This window comes from Thamnophis elegans, chromosome 5 (assembly GCF_009769535.1).
Source record: "Thamnophis elegans isolate rThaEle1 chromosome 5, rThaEle1.pri, whole genome shotgun sequence".
NCBI classification, from domain to species: Eukaryota; Metazoa; Chordata; class Lepidosauria; order Squamata; family Colubridae; genus Thamnophis; species Thamnophis elegans.
Genome location: NC_045545.1, coordinates 67,104,948 through 67,125,445, shown reverse-complemented (window position 1 = coordinate 67,125,445; position 20,498 = coordinate 67,104,948). Strand labels below are relative to the sequence as shown.

The window sequence follows — 20,498 nt, the reverse complement described above, 5'->3', positions numbered from 1 at the left end:
ATTGGTAAGTGAAAAAGCCGATGAGTCATTATAGTTTGGGATCTTCATTTTTACAGCACAAGAACAACATGTTTCAGTCATGTGTCCATTTCAGGAACGATGGAATATAATGAAAACGAAAAAGAAAAAAACCTTCAATGCTAGACTACGAAGGGTAAAAAGAACATTGGGGCTGCTTATATTATATTTTATTTACATCGTTCTGCCTGATAATGAAATGGTCCACTTATTCTGTCACAATATGTGAAAAGCCTAGAGGTACTCAAATAGCAATGGTTGGTGGTAGTGAAAACTCAATTGTTCGGATTAAACAAAGAATGGGAACATTAAATGGAGAGAAAAGGCTTTCCAAGCAGCTTTGCTTCATGATAAAAAGAGAGAACAATCTGCTAGATTAGAAGCTTAAAATTATATCAACACAGAGTATCTTTTGAGAAAGTTCCATTAAAACAAAGTTCTCCGTATTCCAGGAACCACTGAGATCATTCTGAGATCCCAAATTGGAAGGGCTAACATAGATTTCTAAAAATGTCACTGTAATATTGTGGAAAAAGCCGCCCTCCCCAACAAATTGCCTGAAGTCCAAAGTGCGGAAATATAAATTTTGAATCATGTATTGAGGTTTCTGTTTTCCAAAGTACAAAATAACAAACAAACAAAATGTATTGAATGCAGAGTTCCCTTTTAGAGTGCATTTGTATCTACTGCTGTTACAGAGGCTGGAGTGGAGGATCGAGACGTGGTTGTGGATGTTTTTTCCAGAGCCGGACTTGCTATTCCATCCACTGCATTGAGGGTGGCAGCTGAAGACCGACTGGCTGATAAGGACACTGGCTTAACTTGGCTGTGCAGGCCTTGCCCACAGATTCGATGATGTCTCTCCCAATCTTTGTGCTGGCAGAAGGAGCCACAATAACGAGCAATGTTACATCCGCTGCATGTCTCACTGGCTTTGCGACCACAATTCCAGCAGCTCTGAAAAACCAAAGAACACACTTCTCCTTTAAGGATACTGCCAAATAAACAGTTTGAAGTTGGTTTATTATTTGAAGGAGGAAAAAGGCCTTGAGGGAGGTGCTATTATGCCGCTAGTAAGAAAATTCCTTGTATAATCAAATTCAAATGTTGTCCAGAATAACATAGAACAGTTTGCCAAAGTCTATCAAATGGCAACCTAGCTATAATTGCATTAGCTGTAACTGTCATATGATATGTTCATAGATTTGGGAATTTACATTTCTATGAAGGTGTTCCTAGTAATCCCAACAAGGTTTTTCCTTGGCACAAATATAAGAGGAATAACTTAATTAGCAACCTTCAGTGAGCCATGTAACAGGCTCAAATAGCATGTTTCTGAAGAGCACATTTTCCTTTATAATGTGAATTTTAACAATGGTAAATGAACGTAATTATTCAAGATGCAAAACAAAAAACAAAAAGCTGCTGAATATTTACACTGACTTTGAGATTGCAATCTTCCCAAACAATTCCTTTCATTTTCTGGATAGCTGGAAGGAATATACCGTGTTTCCCTGAAAAAATAACCTACCTTGAAAACAAACCCTATCCCGATTTTCATGCCTATGCCTAATATAAGCCCTACCACCCAAAATAAGTCCTAGTTAAGCCCTGCCCACCGTCTGGTTGTAGAGGTGGGGCGAGGCCCAACTTCTTCTGCAGCAGCATTGCATGGCCAAACCTTTCAAGGTTTGTTGCACCTTTGCTGTTGCTCACACAATGGCACAACGTGCCATGCAACCTCCTGCCATGAGAGGCAGCACAGCGCAATAAGCCTCATGGAGTCTGGCTGTGAGTGGCTGCAAAGAAGTTGGGTAGCAACATGACAGGTGTCGGGGCATGGTAGGCATGGCTCTGGTGGTCCTAAAAGCGGGTAAGACATGCCCCCAAAGTAAGACCTGGTGCTTATTTTGGAAGCAAAAAGAAAATAATACCAGGTCTTATTTTCAGGAAAACATAGTAATTATTTCCATTCTCCACTATTCAGAACTTTAGAAGCTTCTTGGATAAGAAGCGAAATGTCTTTAAGGAAAAACAAATAAAATCCAGTTGCCTTTTGAAAAAAGCACCTTTGGGACAACCATGACCTGAATGATTGAGAATCTCCATAGACAGATTAATTTATAACATAAAAAGTAGTTTATGAAATTCTAAAATCCCAGGCAACTTCCCCCCCCCCCAAAACCTACACAAAGTTACTTCATCTTTAAGATGATGTCCAAGAGTTTCCCTATGCCCTCCCAAAACACCAGGTATTTCTGCTTAGTCCTCACCTCTGTAGACTCTTCTTGCTCATTAATCACTAGGAAAGCGTCTTCAGTAGCCTGGCGTTTAGCATCAGCAATGGTCTGCTCCATTCTAGCCCTTTCTGATGCGATCATTTCAAATGCCTTCTGCTCAGCCTCTGCCACTGCTTTTTGGACTTCAGACATAGCCTGGCGTTTGACTTCATTCACAGCTTCTTCTGAAAGAAAACAAAGGTTGTACATCAAACAGCTTCATGATGGAAAGTAAAATGTAATCTTTGAAGAAGACACTTCCAATCAACTCTGTAATAAAAGGCCAAAGTCACACATAACTTTAGTTTACCCTGAAGCGCTCCTGAACTTAAGGATCATCTTCATTTTCCTATTTAGAATAGTTGAGCTATTTGGAAACTGAGGTGAAAACATTTTACACTGGTTACTGGAAAACAAGTAAAACAGGGCAGGGAAGTCAAGCTCAGAGAAAGAGAAATAACACAATAGAACTTCAATACTCATAGTTAATTGGTTCCAGGAGGCACGATGAGTACAAAAAAATGATGAGTACCAAACAATTTTTTCCATAAGGAATAATGTAGTGAATCACAAGGCACTTGACTGACAAGTTCTAGCTTGTGTTGAGTACTGAACAAACAAAGAGTACCAGGACAAAATCTTCATGTCAAAATGAGTTAAATACAATATTGGATGAGTTTCAAAGCAGTTGAATACCAAGGTACCACTGTAATTTAAAAACATTCTGCTAAGAATAGAACCAGAAACCTCTTATTTGCAAGGCATATACTCATAAAATTATTGTGGTTTTATAGTTATTCATGATAAATGGGCAGCTTTAAAAATGATAAGTTCTGACCCAAATGAACAGGCATTCATTTTTTCTTTTGCAAAATCGCTGATAAACTGCTGGGTTGACCTGCAATCAATGGAAACAAGCTTTCCCAAATGAACAGAGCGCTCAAGTTGACAAGGCAGTGTACTTGCAAAGTGGAGCAGAAAAAGACACCCTGAAACCATTTTGATCAAGGGGGGGGGGGGGAGGCGGGCACAAAGGGCAATATCATCCAACAAAAACTCTGTAGAGATTCTCAGTCTTCCAGGTCATGGAGGTCCCAAAGGTGCAGGATTTAAATGCAAGGAGTATAAATCCTTCCATTTGCCACTATTCTGTCAGAGCTGAAGAAGCTTCTTGGAAGAGAAGCGAAATGTCTTCAAAGAAAAAACAAGAAAGTCCAGTTGCCTCCTGAAAAAGCGCCTTTGGGACATCCAACAAACACATTTGCCTGCCTGTTCTAAAGACAAGACAACTAGGCAATAGAGACAAGATCTTTCCACTGCTGCAAAATTTTTATGCTTAACTTCAAACTAATTAGAGCAAATGACTCAGACTTGATATATGAAAGGAGAGGAGTCAGTTCACTTATCAGAGAGGGAAGGTATGGGAAGATTTATAAAACTTCATCCCCTCCTTATAAAAAGCTTGGAAGAGGAATAGTAATAGCACTTAGACTTATATGCCGCTCCACAGTGCTTTACAGGACTCTCTGAGCAGTTTACAATGTCAGCATACTGCCCCCAACAATCTGAATCCTCGTTTTACCAACCAGGAAGGCTGAATCAACCTTCAGCCAGTCGGGATTGAACTCCTGACTTTGGGCAGTATAGCCTGCAATACTGCATCATAACCACTGAGTCACCATAACTCTTGGAAATCATGCCTGAAAAATGCCAAATTATACAAAATTATACAAAAGTCTTTGTAGAAATTCAAACTCAAGCCTTTTCAAGGCTTCTATTTTTTCTTGGTATCTATATTCTACCTCTCTTTCACTTACAGGATTCATAACTACATTATCCATGTTACAATTTCCATGTTAATGTCACCCTCCAGGAGAAATATTTGTACTTGTGGCTTATGTATCTTCATTTTTGACTGAGCTTTTTTTTATTTAAAGATTTAGTTATTAATTGTATATAATTAATGTCTCTTCCCAAAAGATAAAGGCAAACCAATCATATGTACACATATCTTTTCAGTCAGCACCTGAATTAGTTGTGAAACTATTACTTACCGTATACAATTTAAAGCAAAGTTCTCCTAAACTACTTGAAATATTTATCCATAGCTAGATAAACCTTACTGCCTGACAGAATGCTGCAAAGACACTTGCAAAAAAGGTAGAAAAATTATACCTTTAACGTAAACCAAGACATATTGATTGTTGTTTTCCATTTGTCCTCTTTCCTTTGCCCCTTCAGGGAGAGGACCACTTCCTTTTTTGTTTCCTCACAATTCTGCTATCTCTTTTCTGAAACAGAGTGGATGTTGCCACTGCCACCAGTTGCCCAGAAAATATCCAGTCTGAATATGCTAGGATGACTCTTGGACCGCATGCCAGCTTCTCAGACAAGCTGCTTGCCTGCTTAGTTGTAATTCAGATCCACCTCTGCTATTTATTTGGAATTTTTGATTTACTCTGGCTCTCTAGATATTGTCTCTTTAGATCAGTGATAGGAATTTGTGCTTACTAGGTGCTTCTAAACAAAATAATGTCTCGCAGCAATGCATTGAAACAGGCTTACTTACTTACCAGCCTTTTTCCATATCTCTTCTGTGACATAACCTGCTGTTCCTGGCCTGCTACTGCTCTCCCGCTGAGATTCTGCAGAAGAAAGAAGGATGGCAATAATATTAAACATGGAAATCTAGCCCTACCAAGCTAAAAAAATTATATTCAGCTTCTGTGTAGCAAGAGAGCAGGATGGGTTAATTACTAAAACCAAACCAAGAGATATCTGCGGTTAAACAGTGTTCAACAATGTCAAAATGATAGATGATCATTTTTAATTTTTAATTTAATTTAAATCACTGCATAATTTTTTGTGTAGCATAATTTCCATCTTTAAATTCCACAACATAATCGTTGCTAATAGTGCCCTATTTACAATGTTTCATACAGATTACTGTATATTCCCAGTCCCAAATAATATGGTAATTAGATGTAAAATTTGCAAAATTGAAAACAATGCTTTTGTTTTACCCAGACATAAGTATACTTCACCTCTAATTTATGTCTCATGTTTCTTTTCCCTAAGAGTCTATACACAACAAGGTAGAATACAAACTTAAAGGCAGCATTGTGGAAGGGTGGGGTTTTTTTTTTTTTGGTATATAGCTCAAAATATTACAATTCAACTAATGTCAATCTCTATTAGCCAAAGTAGGAGAAATGGCATTTATGCAGAAACAACATACATTACCAAATGCTATGAGGACAATCAAAAGGCGTATTTGGCTCAGTGTTGTAGAAAGAATGGAATGGACTTTTAGTTTAGCAAAGCATTTTAAAAGTACAATTAAACCTATACATTAAGGACTGCACAGATGCCGTTGATAGAAAATCTGGCCTCCAGATTACCATTCATCAAATATAGAATGCATTCAATATGTATACTAATAGCAAACTCATTTCCTAAGCGTGGAGTTTTACACAGCCAAAATGCTTAAATGCTCAGAGAAACCCCCAAGCTTGAACTGACCCAAGTCAACGCTAGCAAAATTGTGGCAAAGTACTGGCAGACTGAAGAAAGAAGCACAGAGGAAATGAAACCAGAGCATCATGAAAACTGTTACAGCTAATGGTATGGGAACCCAAGCAAAAGTCAAATTCAAAACATTATATTGCAAACCCAACTTGGATGATTATTTATTTATTCAATGTATAGCCTACCTTTCTGTATTCAAGGCAGCCAACAGAATTAACTGTTGTTTTAAACAAGGAGGAAAAAAAATAGAATATTCATGTTTATCATTGGAAAATTTACTCTGAATTTAAAGCCAAGAAGTAGCTTGGAATATGAAATACACATTACTTCTTCTTTTTGTTTTCCAATCTGGATGCAATGTGCTAATTCAGGCACCAATACTTAAACTACGTACTCATCCCAAAGAAATGGCCAGCTGGAAACAATTCAGAGGGAGAAGGAATTTAATGAAGCAGGTCTCCCTACAAGGTTAATGGATGACAGCTGCTTTCCATCACAACTTCCTCTGAGGCTACCTGGTTCCCACTCCTGCTGTATCTTATCTTTTAGATTATTAGCCTTTGGCATTGACTATATGCAAGTCACTTTCAAAACCTTTTGGATGAAAGTTACATCCAAACCTCTGAAATGATGCAAATGTTACAAATAAATTAGGTAATGTGTCCTTCACAAAAAATCAAGTAATATTCTTTCCAACTTCAGTATGCTTATGGTTTTGAAGGGAGAGTAAGATTAAAAAAAAAAACCTAGATGTCAGTTCTAGATTCAGTTCCCATGGCTAATTTGCACTTGAATTTGGGACAGTGAAATTGAAGCCAATCTGCATCAATATCATGAGAACATCCATGATTGAATTCATAGTAAGGTGATGCAAATCAATGGAGATGATTAAAAAACACTGTTATGCTTAAAATACTGCTGAAATAGTAATAGAGAGTGCAGAGGATTTTGTTCTACTTCAGAATGTTGAAGTTTAGAATCATAATTGATTTGTTATTTTTGCAACAAGTTTTGTCAACATTAACTTGAGATCTGCTCTTTAATTTTAAGAGATAAGAGTCCAAAAAAAGGGCAATGATACTTTATGTTGTTCCATATTTATTGGTAATAGTGCACTCTTTAACTCCTTTAAATGTGCTTAAGCTTACAGACGGAGCGCTGTAAAGGAATACAAAATATTTTTCTTCATTCTTTTATTCAGATAAAAATCTAGATCGGTGTTTCTCAACCTTGGCAACTGTAAGACCCATGGACACCAATTCCCAGAATTCCCCAGCTTAAAGTTGCCAAAGTAGAGAAATACTGATCTAGAGTACACGAATACAAAGTCACTGCTTTAAATTCAGGGTACCCATGCATACCACTGTTGATTGTGTCTGAGCTCGCAGGACTATGCTGACGCACGGCTGAATCGCTCCCTCCTTTCCGTGGTTCAGTGGGCTCACTGCATCGTCTTTTCCAGTAATTGAGCTCTTCCCTGTCAGCTTCTTGACAACGGCGGAGGACAGCCATGGAACGCCTGGTCTTTTCTACCATTTCCATAATACAATTCAATGCCTTCAACAGGGAAAAGAAGAGGACATTTTGAAACATGTCGGCTTCACAAAGGACAGTAAGCAGAGTTTTCCTGCAAAGTTGCCTATGTAAGAGTTTTTGTTATGCTTTTCTGTAACAGCTCTATCTTGCAGGAACAGATTCTGGAATATCCAATGAGCTACTTCCCAATAATTAATTTAGTCTGTATAAAAATAAATGGCACTAAAAATGAGGATCTCTATAAAACAGATATTATATAGGAGCATTTGAAATATAGGCAAGATAACACGGTGTTGATCAATCAGAATAGAGCTGGAAGGGACCTTGGAGGGTTCCACCACAAAACCACGTTCGACTAAAGCGCGCTTGACGAAACCGCGTACCTGACATCATCACAGCGCGACGAAAAAAGCACGCTGTGAGCGCTAAAGCTAAAATTAACCCCTAAACCTAAACCTAACCTCCCTAACCCTAACCCTAAACCTAACCCTAAACCTAACCCTTAACCTAACCCTAAACCTAACCCTTAACCTAACGCTAAACCTAATCCTAACCCTTAACCTAACGCTAACCCTAACCCTAACCCTAAACCTAACCCTTACCTTAACTTGAATTGGCTTGCTTTCAAAGCGCTTTTTAAAGCGCCCTTTTTTCTCCGCGGTTGCTGTTGTCGCGCTGCTGATGACGTCAGCGACGCGCTTTAATCGGGCGCGCTTTAGTGGACCGCGGTTTTGTCGTGCCACGCTTCGGAGGTCTTTTAGTCCAATCTCCTGCTTAGGCAGGAGACCTATATCATTTGAGATAAGTAGCCATCCAGTCTTTCTTAAAAAAAAAAACCCACTGATTAAGCAGCCACAACTTCAGAAGGCAAGCTGTTCCACCGGTTAAATCTTCTCACTGTTAGAATGTTTCTCCTTAATTCCAGGTTGCTTCTCTCCTTCTTCTCCTCCCCTCCCCTGGTATCTCTGCATAGCATGCAGAAGTCAAACTTAGAACCATGTATATGCATCACCCATGCTCTACCAGTAAATCCTCTTTAGACTAAACAATCACCTAACCATACAGACATGTAGTTGGCTCTGTGCATATGCATGTCACAGCTCAAAGATACAACACATGCTTTGTATGTCAAGAATCCAGATTTAATTCTAAATAAAAAGGTCAAGTAGAAAGTGATAAGGTGGACCTCTGCCCAAGATGCCGAAGAGCTGCTGCCAGAAATTTATCAGGTTACATGAACAACCTGAATTATTATAAGATTGGTTCCTATGTATATAATTTTAATAGAATGTTATGAAGTTCATGCTTAGAAGAGCAGTAGGACAGTCATATTTGTACATTGCTTTTGTTTTCATCCCAGGCTCTTACATGATCCAGATGCTTCCATTCATCAGCCCATTCCCTTTCTGTTAGGCGATGATCCACCAGTTCATCCTGGTAACCTCCATTTAATCCTGTTAGGAAATGCAAGGAAATATTAGAATCTGAAAGTTGTATAATCTAGAATCCTGATGTGTGATACCAAAAAAGGAGGAAGGGGTGAAAGAGATTATTTCTATTAACACAAATATACAATACATAAAGACATATTGGATTTACAAAACCATGGGCATCTGTAAGATCAGTAAAGAACATCAAATTTTGCTATGAAATAACAGAAACTACTATATGATACTTAGTTCTTCATCCTGAAATGCTTAACCGCTGTTAAAATTTGTCAAATTTATATTTTACATTGGAATAGGAATAACAGAATAACAGAGTTGGAAGGGACCTTGGAGATCTTCTAGTTCAAACCCCTCTCTGGGAGGAAACCATATACCATTTAAGTCAAATGGTTGTCCAATCTTTTCTTTAAAACCTCCAGTGTTGGAGTATTCACAGAATACTTCTAGGGGCAATTGTTCCACTGATTAATTGTTCTGTCAGAAAATTTCACCTTAGTGAAATTTTAGGTTGCTTCTCTCCTTGAATAGTTTCCATCCATTGCTTCTTCTCCTGCCTTTAGGTGCTTTGGAGAATTATTTGAATTCCTCTTCTTTATGGCAACCCCTGAGATATTGGAACACTGCTATCATGTCACCGCTAATCCTTCTTTTCATTAAATTAGACCTACCCAATTCCAGCAACTGTTCTTTAGATATTTTAGCCTCCAGTCCCCTAATCATCTTTGTTGCTCTTCTCTGTACTCTTTCTAGAGTCTCAACAATCATTTTTATATTTGGCAATGAAAACTGGATGTAGTATTTGAAGTATGATCTTACCAAGGCATTATAAAATTAAAAAACAAATGCTGGCAATCAGCATTTTGACTGGAATTAGAGTACATTGGAAAATATAGGCATATCTGTCACACCGGGCAGATTTCATTACCTATACTATGTCTTTCTCGCAAATCCCTGTGTTCCAGCATCTTGCTTGCATCTCTATACAAATGGGATGTTGCAATGTCTTCTAGGGTATAATGCTGTAGAGGAGGTGGTGTAGGGTGAAATTGCCCAGCTGCGTTTATGATGGGCAACATGAGGGATGGACTGTGCCGAGGTGCTGGGCTAATGGTGCAAACCCTTTTGGCAGGAGGCTCTGAAGGGATTGGCTCTCTCTCAAAGTTATTCTCTTCCCTTCTGTAAGCAAGACAAGAAAAGAAATATGTCCACTAGCATTCAGGGAATTATTACATTATTCTATTCACTTGCAGAGTTTCATATACTGCCCATGATACAACAAAGAAAACTAGTAACAAGGCACAAACTCAGTAAAAAAAGAATAAGAAAAGGTTCCCATATATTGATGACATTCAAAAATATGGACAAATATGACAGTGCTTTTCATACTTGGCTACATTAAAATGTGTGGACTTCAATATGCTGTTTGGGGAATTCTGAAAATTAAAGTTCCTATGTTAAAGTGGCCAAGTTTGAAAAACAATGCCCTAATAGTAACATGATAGCACAGAGACAATAATACTCAATTGTGTTCAGTATTTCCAATCATTCTGAAGGTAAAACCAATGCAAAACACAATATATAAGTAAGTAAATAATGAGGTACCCTTTTGTTTCATCTTGCAGCATTAAATTCAGTCCATTGTTTTAATTCAGTTCCCACAGAATAGTTATTTGCTGATTGCCAGCATTTGTTTTCTAAAATCACCTGAGTAGCCTCTTCAACTATTACCCATGCAAATATAAAAAGTGTTAAATGGGATTTGTGTGTAGAAAAACTCTTATTAAACAACCTTTCTAGAGACTTGCCTGAAAATAAAAGATTGCACAAAATCCATCCAATATTACTACAAAGCTTCTTTGTTGTGTCTGATATGCCCAATTCCTTTCAAATATTGGTAAAAAGGGGGAGTTGAAAAAAAAGTCCAAAGGGAAACTTTATTAATCAACCCCAACTTGTTTCAGATAAGACAGCCTTTTCAAAAGCATATTACAGAACAAAATATATTATAAAATCATAGGGCTGGAAGGGACCTTGGAGGACTTCTAGTCCAACTCCCTGCCCGAGGCAGGAATTCTTATGCCACACTGGACAAATGATTGGCAATCTTTTCCTGAAAACTATCAGTGATAGAGAACCCACAACTCTGGAAGGGAAGCTATTTCATTGACTAATTGTTCTTACTATCAGAAAGTTTCTCCTTTGTTCCAAATCTCTTCCTAACTTGTTCCTTGTCCTGTCCTCAGATGCTTTGGAAAATAAACCAACCCCCTCTTCCATGTGAAAGCCCTCCAAGTATTGGAAGATGGCTAACATGTCATGCCTGAGCCTTCTCTTCATTAGGCTAAATATACCAGGCCTCTCAAAATTTGTGTTGCTCTTCTCTGCACATTTCCTAGAGATACGATACATTTGTTTTGTATCGTGGTGACAAGAACTGGATTCAGTATTCCTGTGCAGTATACTATGAGATGGCTATTTATAATAAATGGGTCGAAATCATCAACTCAGGTGTTACTTGGTTACAATGATTAACAGTAAAAAAATAAATAAATCAGAAAACCACCAGTGCATTAAGTTTATTATAGTATCAAAGGCTTGTAATGTATGTTTAATATACCGTATATTGCTTGTTCTGGTATTTTTAAAAGTCCAAAAAAAAATGTACAATCTCAGGAAAACACTAATACATATTCACACTGTTCAACAATAAAAGTGAAACACTAGAATAACCAATTAGCCCACCAATTAAATTACTTAAAATAAATTGATTTAATTATAATTATCTAAAATATTTTTTTTATTCAGAAAACTGTATATAGAGGCCTGTGTTTATACTGATGAAAAATCCTCTTCTCAGAGCAGATAAAATGCTTATGTAGAAAGTTTCATGTTCTCCAGACAATCTCCAGTCTTGTAGATCAGGGCATTTCCATAATCTAGCTAAAAACTGTCAATCTAAAATATGTTCGCCTGATAAACATTTCCACATTGGCACCTGGATTTTTCTGTCTTTTAAAAAAAAAACAAAATTCTATGGGTTTCAACGCATGTCTTCTGCATACATATTCATTTCCACCATTCCCATTTTATAGATCCCATTCTCTTATTGAGACATTTGGTTTATCGCCAGATCTTAATTCCCAACTCTTCCTAAACATTAAGCATTTTTTTTCCTTCCCATTATTTTTCCTTCCTCACTACTTCCTTTTTTTCTGAAAAAGGTAACAGTAAAGGAGTGGAGAATAGCCTTTTGGGAAAGTAGCTGACTTCTAAATATACAGCAACAAGCTTTTAAGAGGGGACATAGAAATAAACCCCGAGGACTATTTATTTGTTTTATTTTTATAGCTACTCATAGCACTTAGCAGCACTTAGACTTATATACTTCATAGTGCTTTTACAGCCCTTTCTAAGCGGGTTATGGAGTCAGCATATTGCCCCCAACAATCTGGGTCCTCATTTTATCCGCTTCGTAAGGATGAAAGGCTGAGTCAACCTTGAGCCGGTGAGATTTGAACTGCAGCTAGCAGTGAGCTGAAGTAGCCTGCAGTACTGCACTCTAACCACTGTGCTACCATGTCTCTTATCTCATCTCAACAAGTGTCTCTGTATACCTTGATATCTCTATTGGCAGATTTCTGAGTTACTTGAATCCTCTTACCTGTCTGGACTATGCCTCTTTCCATTTCCATTTACTTCCATTAGCAATTCTGAAGAGTCAGCTGGGGAGGCTGTGTTTGTATTCAGCAGAATATGCTCATGTTGGGCCAAGTACTGGGAAGGGGTTTGCTTGGCTGCTCGAGCACAGTGCAACAATTCCCTCTGGAGGAGAGGAAGGTTTGCCTACAAAACAATGATACAGTTACCCATTTAGGTTCTGAAGCTACAGAGAAGTTGATTTTATTCTTTGGGTAAAGCAGCAAGTCAAGATTTGAAACAGAGGTTCTCCTAATACAAACAACACTCAGCTATAAATGGTATTAATCTTCCTAAGAACTACTATGACAAAATAATGTGACTTCCATTAGCACAGATAACACTTGTCATCAGCTGAATGATAATTAGCAGCCATCCTGTTCTAGCCAGGACAATTTGGAAAAAGAGGCTAAACCTCACGTAGCTCTATGGAAAAATAAACAAGATATTCTGTCCCTTGGAGACAAATGACCAAATAGGCTCCAATGAACAACCTTATCAGATACAAGAGAAATCTGAATTTCAGTTTGTTTTCCTTTTCTGCTTTCCTTAAAGGAGAAATGCCCATAAGAGGTATAGGTTTAGCCATGATCCTATGTAAGAAATGGGAATAATGCTGAAACAAGTAAGGAACCAGACCTCAAGTCGGTATTGAACATGCAATAACAGTCCATATTCTAATATACATGAATCATCTGTACATTGGGGGGGGGGAGAGGAAACCATATGCATTGACCACTCCTTAACTTAGATAACAAAAGTGACACCCGGTAAAATATTGCAGGCAAAAAGTAGATACATAATTTATTTTCTGATCTGGGCATAATCAATTATTTGGCTTTAATGGAGAGGATTAACAGAACAGAATAAAAGAATAACAGAGTTGGAAGGAATCTTGGAGGTCTTTTAGTCCAGCCCCCTGCTCAGTAGCAGACCCTACACTGTTTCAGACAAGTGGCTATCCAGTCTCTTCTTAAAAGCCTCCTTATTTTGTCCTCATATTAGGGATCTGGAAGAAACTGATTTTTTAATATTTTCTAATAAATCTTTTTGGGAATGTGGCAATTCTCACTTTTTTCATTAACTATCACTTTTTAAAAATATTCATGCAATCATCCAATCTCTGCAAATTCTTCCTCTGTAACACTAGTTTTTATAACACATTAGAAGATTATGATTTAGAACAGTCTAACACATTTAGTTTACAGATTCCACTATAATTTTTCAGCCAGTGATTTTGACTAAGCTGAACAAAATCTGGCTCAGAGCAAAACAAACAACAGCACACTTTTCTATCATTTTAGCAATGGCTATCCAGAGGACATTTTCTTTTTCCTTTTTCTTTTGTTACATAAAATTGTGGCAAACAGAACAATTCTTTTTTATTATCTCCGCAATTTCAAATCTTCTCAAATCGAGCAACAACAAAACTTAAGGGAACAGTATTAATCAAGTCATAACAAAATATATAATTTATAGAATAATATAACTTATTTAGCTTATGTTTTGATTTGCTACAAAGAAATCAGATCTCATGAACATTTTCCTGTTTACTTGTTAAAACAGGTTCTGTTGAAGATAGTAAGGTTGTATGTATGTGTGTATGGGAGACAGAGAGAGACAGAGCGAGAGAGACAGAGTTCTGTGTATTCCATAAGGATCCTTTGGGAGATATTATAAAATCATTCTAATGTGTCATGAAATCTTACCAACAGGGTACAATAATTACCTTTAGGAATGGGATTACAAATGGACGCAAAGGAAAATTAGTAGCCTCCTGAAGCTTGCAATGAAATTCCTCTATTGTCACTGTTGAATTCTGCAAAAAGAAAGGAAATTGATCAGAATTAAATGACAATTGGCAACTCTGTTTGTTTATCAACACATGACCACAATAGATTTATGACCTCATTCCAGTTGTGGTCATTAAGCAAAACTTCATGTGACCTTGACTTGCAATTCTACTGCCAGCTTCTCCATTGACTCTGCTTGTTGGAAGTCAACTGGGAAGCATGCAAATAGTGATCATCTGGAACGCTATGATGGTTGTAAATGCCCACCAGCCTTGTAGTACCCTAATCCTGATCAGACGACTATGGGGATGCTGTAACAGACATAATAGTCAGGATCATTCATAAAATTGTCTTCCCAGTGCCATGGTAACATCAAACAGTTGCAGAATAGTTGTTAAGTGAGGTCTATCTGTAGTCTCCCTGTTTTTAAATTTATTTTCCTGAACCTATATTTGCATCAGAAGCTGGATTTACATATTTTATGGAAGAACCAGCAATCTTAATCGCCCTCATCACTGTTAAGTAACAAAACATTTTCATCTGAAAATACAAATTATACTTAAAGCCAGGATTTTTTAAAAAATCAACTGGGTAAAAAGTAAAAACTAAAGACAGAATCGTAGGGCTGAAGTACATTATGGGGATCTTCCAGATCAGGGGTGTCTAACTCAATTTCATTGAGGGCTGCATCAGTTGTGTTTGACCTCAGGGGGAGTAGGGGTGGCCAGGGTAGGCATGGCCAGCACAATATTACTCATGTGATATAACATAACCAATTTTGTTGTATTTAAGTACAATGACAATAAAGATTATACTTATGTCACTGGCTGTGGTTGCCTGAGTGCTCTGCCAGCAGAAACGGGCTCCCGAGCTCAGTTTTCAGCTGCGATGACCTCCTGCAACCTTCTTCCAGTGAAAATAGAGCTTGGGAGGGTTTCCCGTGGCTCTCACAAGCTCAGTTTTCAACTACAACAGTCTCCTACAAACAGAGCTGTCCAGAGCCCTTGTGAGCTCCGTTTTCGCTGGCAGAGGCACAGTGTGCCAGTCCTTCACATTTTCCAGGGCAGCTCCACAGGCCAGATCTATGCACCCCGTAGGCCAGATCTGCCCCCCAGGCCTTCAGTTTGACACCCCTGTTCTAGACCAACTTACTTCTCAAAATTGGATACAACCATAACATTTCCTTAAAAATGGATGTCTGCCCTCTGCCTTTAATACTTCCCACAAAGGGAAACTTCCTATTCTGCAACCTTAAAAAAAGTGTTATCATTTAAAAAAAAACCTTATCCTAATGCTTAACTAAAATCTGCCACCTTGCAATTTCTGAACCTGCCTTCTGAAGTGTCAGAGAATAAAACAAATCTGTTCCGTTTTCATCTTTTACATGTTTTTAACTGCTACCAAATGTCTCCTTTATTTTCTTTCTTGCAGGCTGAATATACTTTGCTCTTTTTACAATTCTCCTAAATCTTGTTTTCCAATATACTCTCATTCCTTGTTATATTTTTCTAGACATACTACAATTTGTTAATGTCTGTCTTTAAACATTACACTCTGAACTATGATTAGTTACAGTGATTTGGATCACTGGAATCGAGTTGCCAGAGCCTGCCAACACAGTACAGATCTGGACATTATGATTTTATGAATGCAGGCCAAGAGTCATTAGCATTTTTAGCAATCAATACAATACAATACAATAGCAGAGTTGGAAGGGACCTTGGAGGTTTTCTAGTCCAACCCCTGCCTAGGCCCTATACCGTTTCAGACAAATGGCTATCCAACATCTTCTTAAAGACTTGCAGTGTTGGGGCATTCACAACTTCTGGAGGCAAGTTGTTCCACTGATTAATTGATCTAACTGTCAGGAAATTTCTCCTCAGTTCTAAGTTGCTTCTCTCCTTGATTAGTTTCCACCCATTGCTTCTTGTTCTACCCTCAGGTGCCTTGGAGAATAGTTTGACTCCCTCTTCTTTGTGGCAACCCCTGAGAAATTGGAACATTGCTATCATGTCTCCCCTAGTCCTTCTTTCTATTACACTAGACATACGCAGTTCCCGCAACCAATCTTCATATGTTTTCGTCTCCAATCCCCTAATCATCTTTGTTGCTCTTCTCTGTACTCTTTCTAGAGTCTCTATATCTTTTCTACATCTTGGTGACCAAAACTGAATGCAGTACTCCAAGTGTAGCCTTACCAAGGCATTATAAAGTGGTATTAACACTTCACGTGATCTTGATTCTATCCCTCTGTTTATGCAGCCTATACTGCTCAACAGTAGTAACTGTGAAAGGAATCTTGGAGTCCTAGTGGACAACCATTTAAATATGAGCCAGCAGTGTGCAGCAGCTGCCAAAAAAGCCAACATAGTTCTAGGCTGCATAAACAGGGATAGAATCAAGATCACGTGAAGTATTAATACCATCTTATAATGCCTTGGTAAGGCCACACTTGGAATACTGCATTCAGTTTTGGTCATCATGATGTAGAAAAGATGTGGAGACTCTAGAAAGAGTGCAGAGAAGAGCAATCAGATCCCACTTCTGGCACTATATTGCTGCAAACCCAGGTTTCACCACGTTCCAAATGATAACAGCAGTTATTGGAAACTGAACATCTCAAAATTGCAAAGATAAATAACAGAGCAGAGATGGTAATATAAATAAACCACAGTAGTTTCCTACCAACCGTAATGACATGATCTAGTGCTTGACAACCTGAGTTACTTTAAGATGAACTTCAACTCCCAAAATTCTCCAGCTAGCCTGCTGGCTGAGAATTCTGGTAATTGCAGGCTCCCCCTTTTAAAGTAGCTGAGGTTGACAAAGACTGCCATAACCAAACATAAATCCACTGTTTCTGCAGTTTTGGCTGACTTTGGTGCTTTAATACTCACCACTAATGCCAAAACAAGAGTCCGGACCTTTTCTCCAATTTCTGGTGAAATATCATTGCCAAACTGTTGAAGGGTGGTAAGAAAGCGTTTCAGTTTGCTCAGCTGGCGAGCCCCACAGGTAGCTGGGAGCTGTTGATTCGTCAGTGAAGATGAGGAAGATGACGCAGGACCATTGCTGAACCTCTGGGGAGGTGAAGGGGCTCCATTCAAAGTTGGGGGAGAATGATTCATCCCATTAGATACTACGGTGAGGAAATAAAGATGCACGATGAAGAGGAAATATGCTATATTCACCAATGAGCTGCAAAAAGCTTCCAAGACGGTGAGACTAATGTATTGTAAGGAAGACAATCTGGTGTGTGTGTGTGTGTGTGTGTGTGTGTGTGTGTGTGTGTGTGTGTGTGTGTGTGTCTGTGTGCCCTTATGTCACATTTAACTTTTTAAAATAAACCTTTTTGACGGGATCCCTTAGCTCAATAATGGTAGGAATATATGAAATTCCAGGATTTAGAATTCTTGGCCTCCAATTACGAAAGCCAATTGATGAAGAATTTATTTTTCCTAAGACCCTGGACAATACCAAGTACAGATAGTCCTCACTAATGACCATTCGTTCAGCAATCATTCACAACTGTAACAGTGCTGAATGAAGGCACTTATTCTCTGGCCAAATTTAAGGCTACTGTAATACCCTCAGAGTGACGTGATGAAAATTTGGGTGCTTGTAAGTCCAACCAGCCCTTACAATTGCAGGGGTGCTGCAACACCCCACTCATTTATCTCTTCCTCCATCAACGAGGCGCCCAGCTCACACCAACATACACAAACCTCCTGCCGTCACAGAAACCTGGGATTGCTCCACATCTGATCAGGCCTGAGAGGCCTCAGTGGGTTACAGGGCTCACCGGTGTATGCGAAGCACCCCAATTACTTTCACTCTTTTTCCATACTTTCAACAGGCAGCTTCTGCCTGAATGCACAGGGCTTCTGCATCTTCTCCCATTTATTCAGAAAGCTCGTCTAGCTTTCCAAGTGATCCCCAGGATGGAATCTGATCTTGCAGTGCTTCAAAGGTTTTCTTCTCAGAGGGTGCTATTCTCACAATTATGTAGAAGGCTTCCACAGTACTGCAAGAGTGGGCACCATTCTCATGAATTTTTGGAAGACTTCCAAAACATTGCAAGGGTGGGTGCCATTCTTGTGAATATTCAGAAGGCTAGGAGTTCTGAAAAATCAGGAGAATGGAGCAGAAGCCACCTGTCAGCAGCTGCAAAAAAGAGTGAAGGTTGGAACACACTGGTGATATCTATAACTGGCTGAGGACTCCTGGGCCAGGTGGGGCGGGAAGCAGGTTTGGTCCTCCTAGGCCTGATGGGGTGGGGAGCAAGATCAACACTTGAGATTTTAGTCATTATCTGAGTAGTACCTGTTCTTAGAATTAGCAATGCTAGACTATATGACCCAATGCTCATGCAGTTCAAAATTAAAACACAAAAAAGTTACTTTACTTTTATTTAGTTTGGTGAAATTTATTATAGCAATAGCAGTTAGACTTATATACCGCTTCATAGGGCTTTCAGCCCTCTCTAAGCGGTTTACAGAGTCAGCATATTGCCCCCACAGTCTGGGTCCTCATTTCATCTACCTCGGAAGGATGGAAGGCTGAGTCAACCTTGAGCCGGTGAGATTTGAACCACCAAACTGCAGATAGCAGTCAGCTGAAGTGGCCTGCAGTACTGCACTCTAACCACTGCGCCACCTCGGCTTATTTGATAATTATGAGTTCTGTCCTCCAAAAACAATGAAATATCTCATATCTGGATGTCATCAGTAGAAAAACATCGGTCTTCTTACTGTCCCTTTCTCCAGGCAATGGGTATGACAAAATCACACAAAGACATAGCCTTTCCCCAAAAGTTATTCTGCTGGAGAAAAACCCTTCTACCCATTGTTGGTTAGAAATAAAAAGACAATTGTATTTCAAAAAGCTGTTTCCAACTTCTGGCCATCAGCACTTGTGGTGAGGGAGGTCAACATCTGCAGTCATACACATTGGGGCGGAGCATGGATCACAACACTGCATCTGTCATCTTGCCATTTTTGACATGTGACAGTTGTTGGTATTAAAATGAAAAGACCTGTAGTGAGCTTCTTAAAATGATTTATTTTCATTTAGAAAAACAAAAAGTCATTCAGGAATAATAATCTCAAATACAAATTACAACTTTCTTACATGCTGCTGGGGTAAACGAAACAGGCCGGGGGCCACTGGAGTTGACAGGTGGTAATGGTGGCATACTGGATGGAGAAGATCTTGACTGTATCTTGACTTCCACAGGGGATCCTGGCATCACTGATACTCTCTTCTCACCAGCAACTAAAGTGGCATGTGGGAAAAAAATCAAGAATACAGTAAAAAAATCTGCCTGAAACGGATATTGTGGTGACTCTTGGCAAAAAATACAAAAATAGGGCACACACAAAAAGCAGGTTTGAATCATCTTAATTTTTTATATAGTGCTTGGTTCAGAGAGTTCAAAACACTTCTATACATTATATTTCAAGAATCCTTACATAACAACTCTTTGAGGAATCTGATCTCCAAGAAAGTGAGTCCATATGTAAGAGAGAGAGAATAACAAAGGCAGAGAGACTAAGTCCAATTAATTGGTTCAGGTCAAACACAGTACAGAACATAAAACTGGAAGGACCATGGAAGCTCATCTAGTCCACTCCCCTAATCAGGGCAGAATCCACTAGTCATGGACCTTTCTTAACCAATAGAATATATAGGCAGACCAACTTGATGGAAATTATTAGAATTCCCCTTATAGAAATGAATGTCTGAATTTAGTCTGCAATTAGATATATTTTAATAGCATCCAACAATTTCTATTATATCTATGTGCAAGGCTCTTAACAACATAATCATATGTAAGTCTGTTAATAAAAAGTGTCCCAATGAGTTCAAAAGACATTTAAAAAAAAACAGTTATCTATTTCTTCCTCCTACCAAATAGAAAAGCATCATGAATGATGAATGGAAACAAAAATATTTTCATGGATCCAGGACACTAACAGTAAGGTTCATTTTGAATATTCCCAATTCAATATTATATTAGAGATGTTAAGGTAGAATAAAGGAGGGAATTACTCTCAAGTGGTTATGAAGCCTGTCATAACAGACTGGCAAAGGAGTATTTATCTATAAAGCTTCCTTTACAAAACATAGAAGAGAATATTGGTATTTTATACTTAAAATAAAATAGGGGAATCTAGAATTGTATCTGAAACGGTGAAGAA

At 38.5% G+C, this 20,498-nt stretch overlaps 1 protein-coding gene across 2 annotated transcripts in view; it reads right to left on the bottom strand.

The window, feature by feature from the left end:
• Positions 1–367: 367 nt before the first annotated feature.
• The window catches only part of CBFA2T2 (CBFA2/RUNX1 partner transcriptional co-repressor 2), an 82,061-nt gene continuing 61,930 nt past the window's right edge, over positions 368–20,498 (bottom strand). Inside the window, exons 2-11 of one of the 2 annotated variants that reach the window (XM_032218849.1) lie at positions 19,429–19,572; positions 17,196–17,437; positions 14,235–14,324; positions 12,471–12,652; positions 9,735–9,985; positions 8,730–8,815; positions 7,187–7,382; positions 4,871–4,942; positions 2,292–2,482; positions 368–975 (exon numbers count right to left, since the gene is read on the bottom strand). In XM_032218849.1, the coding sequence (XP_032074740.1) occupies positions 685–975; positions 2,292–2,482; positions 4,871–4,942; positions 7,187–7,382; positions 8,730–8,815; positions 9,735–9,985; positions 12,471–12,652; positions 14,235–14,324; positions 17,196–17,437; positions 19,429–19,572 (1,745 nt within the window). In that variant the 3' untranslated portion in view covers positions 368–684. The remainder of the gene's footprint in view (positions 976–2,291; positions 2,483–4,870; positions 4,943–7,186; positions 7,383–8,729; positions 8,816–9,734; positions 9,986–12,470; positions 12,653–14,234; positions 14,325–17,195; positions 17,438–19,428; positions 19,573–20,498) is intronic. The other variant, XM_032218851.1, reaches the window with a different exon arrangement.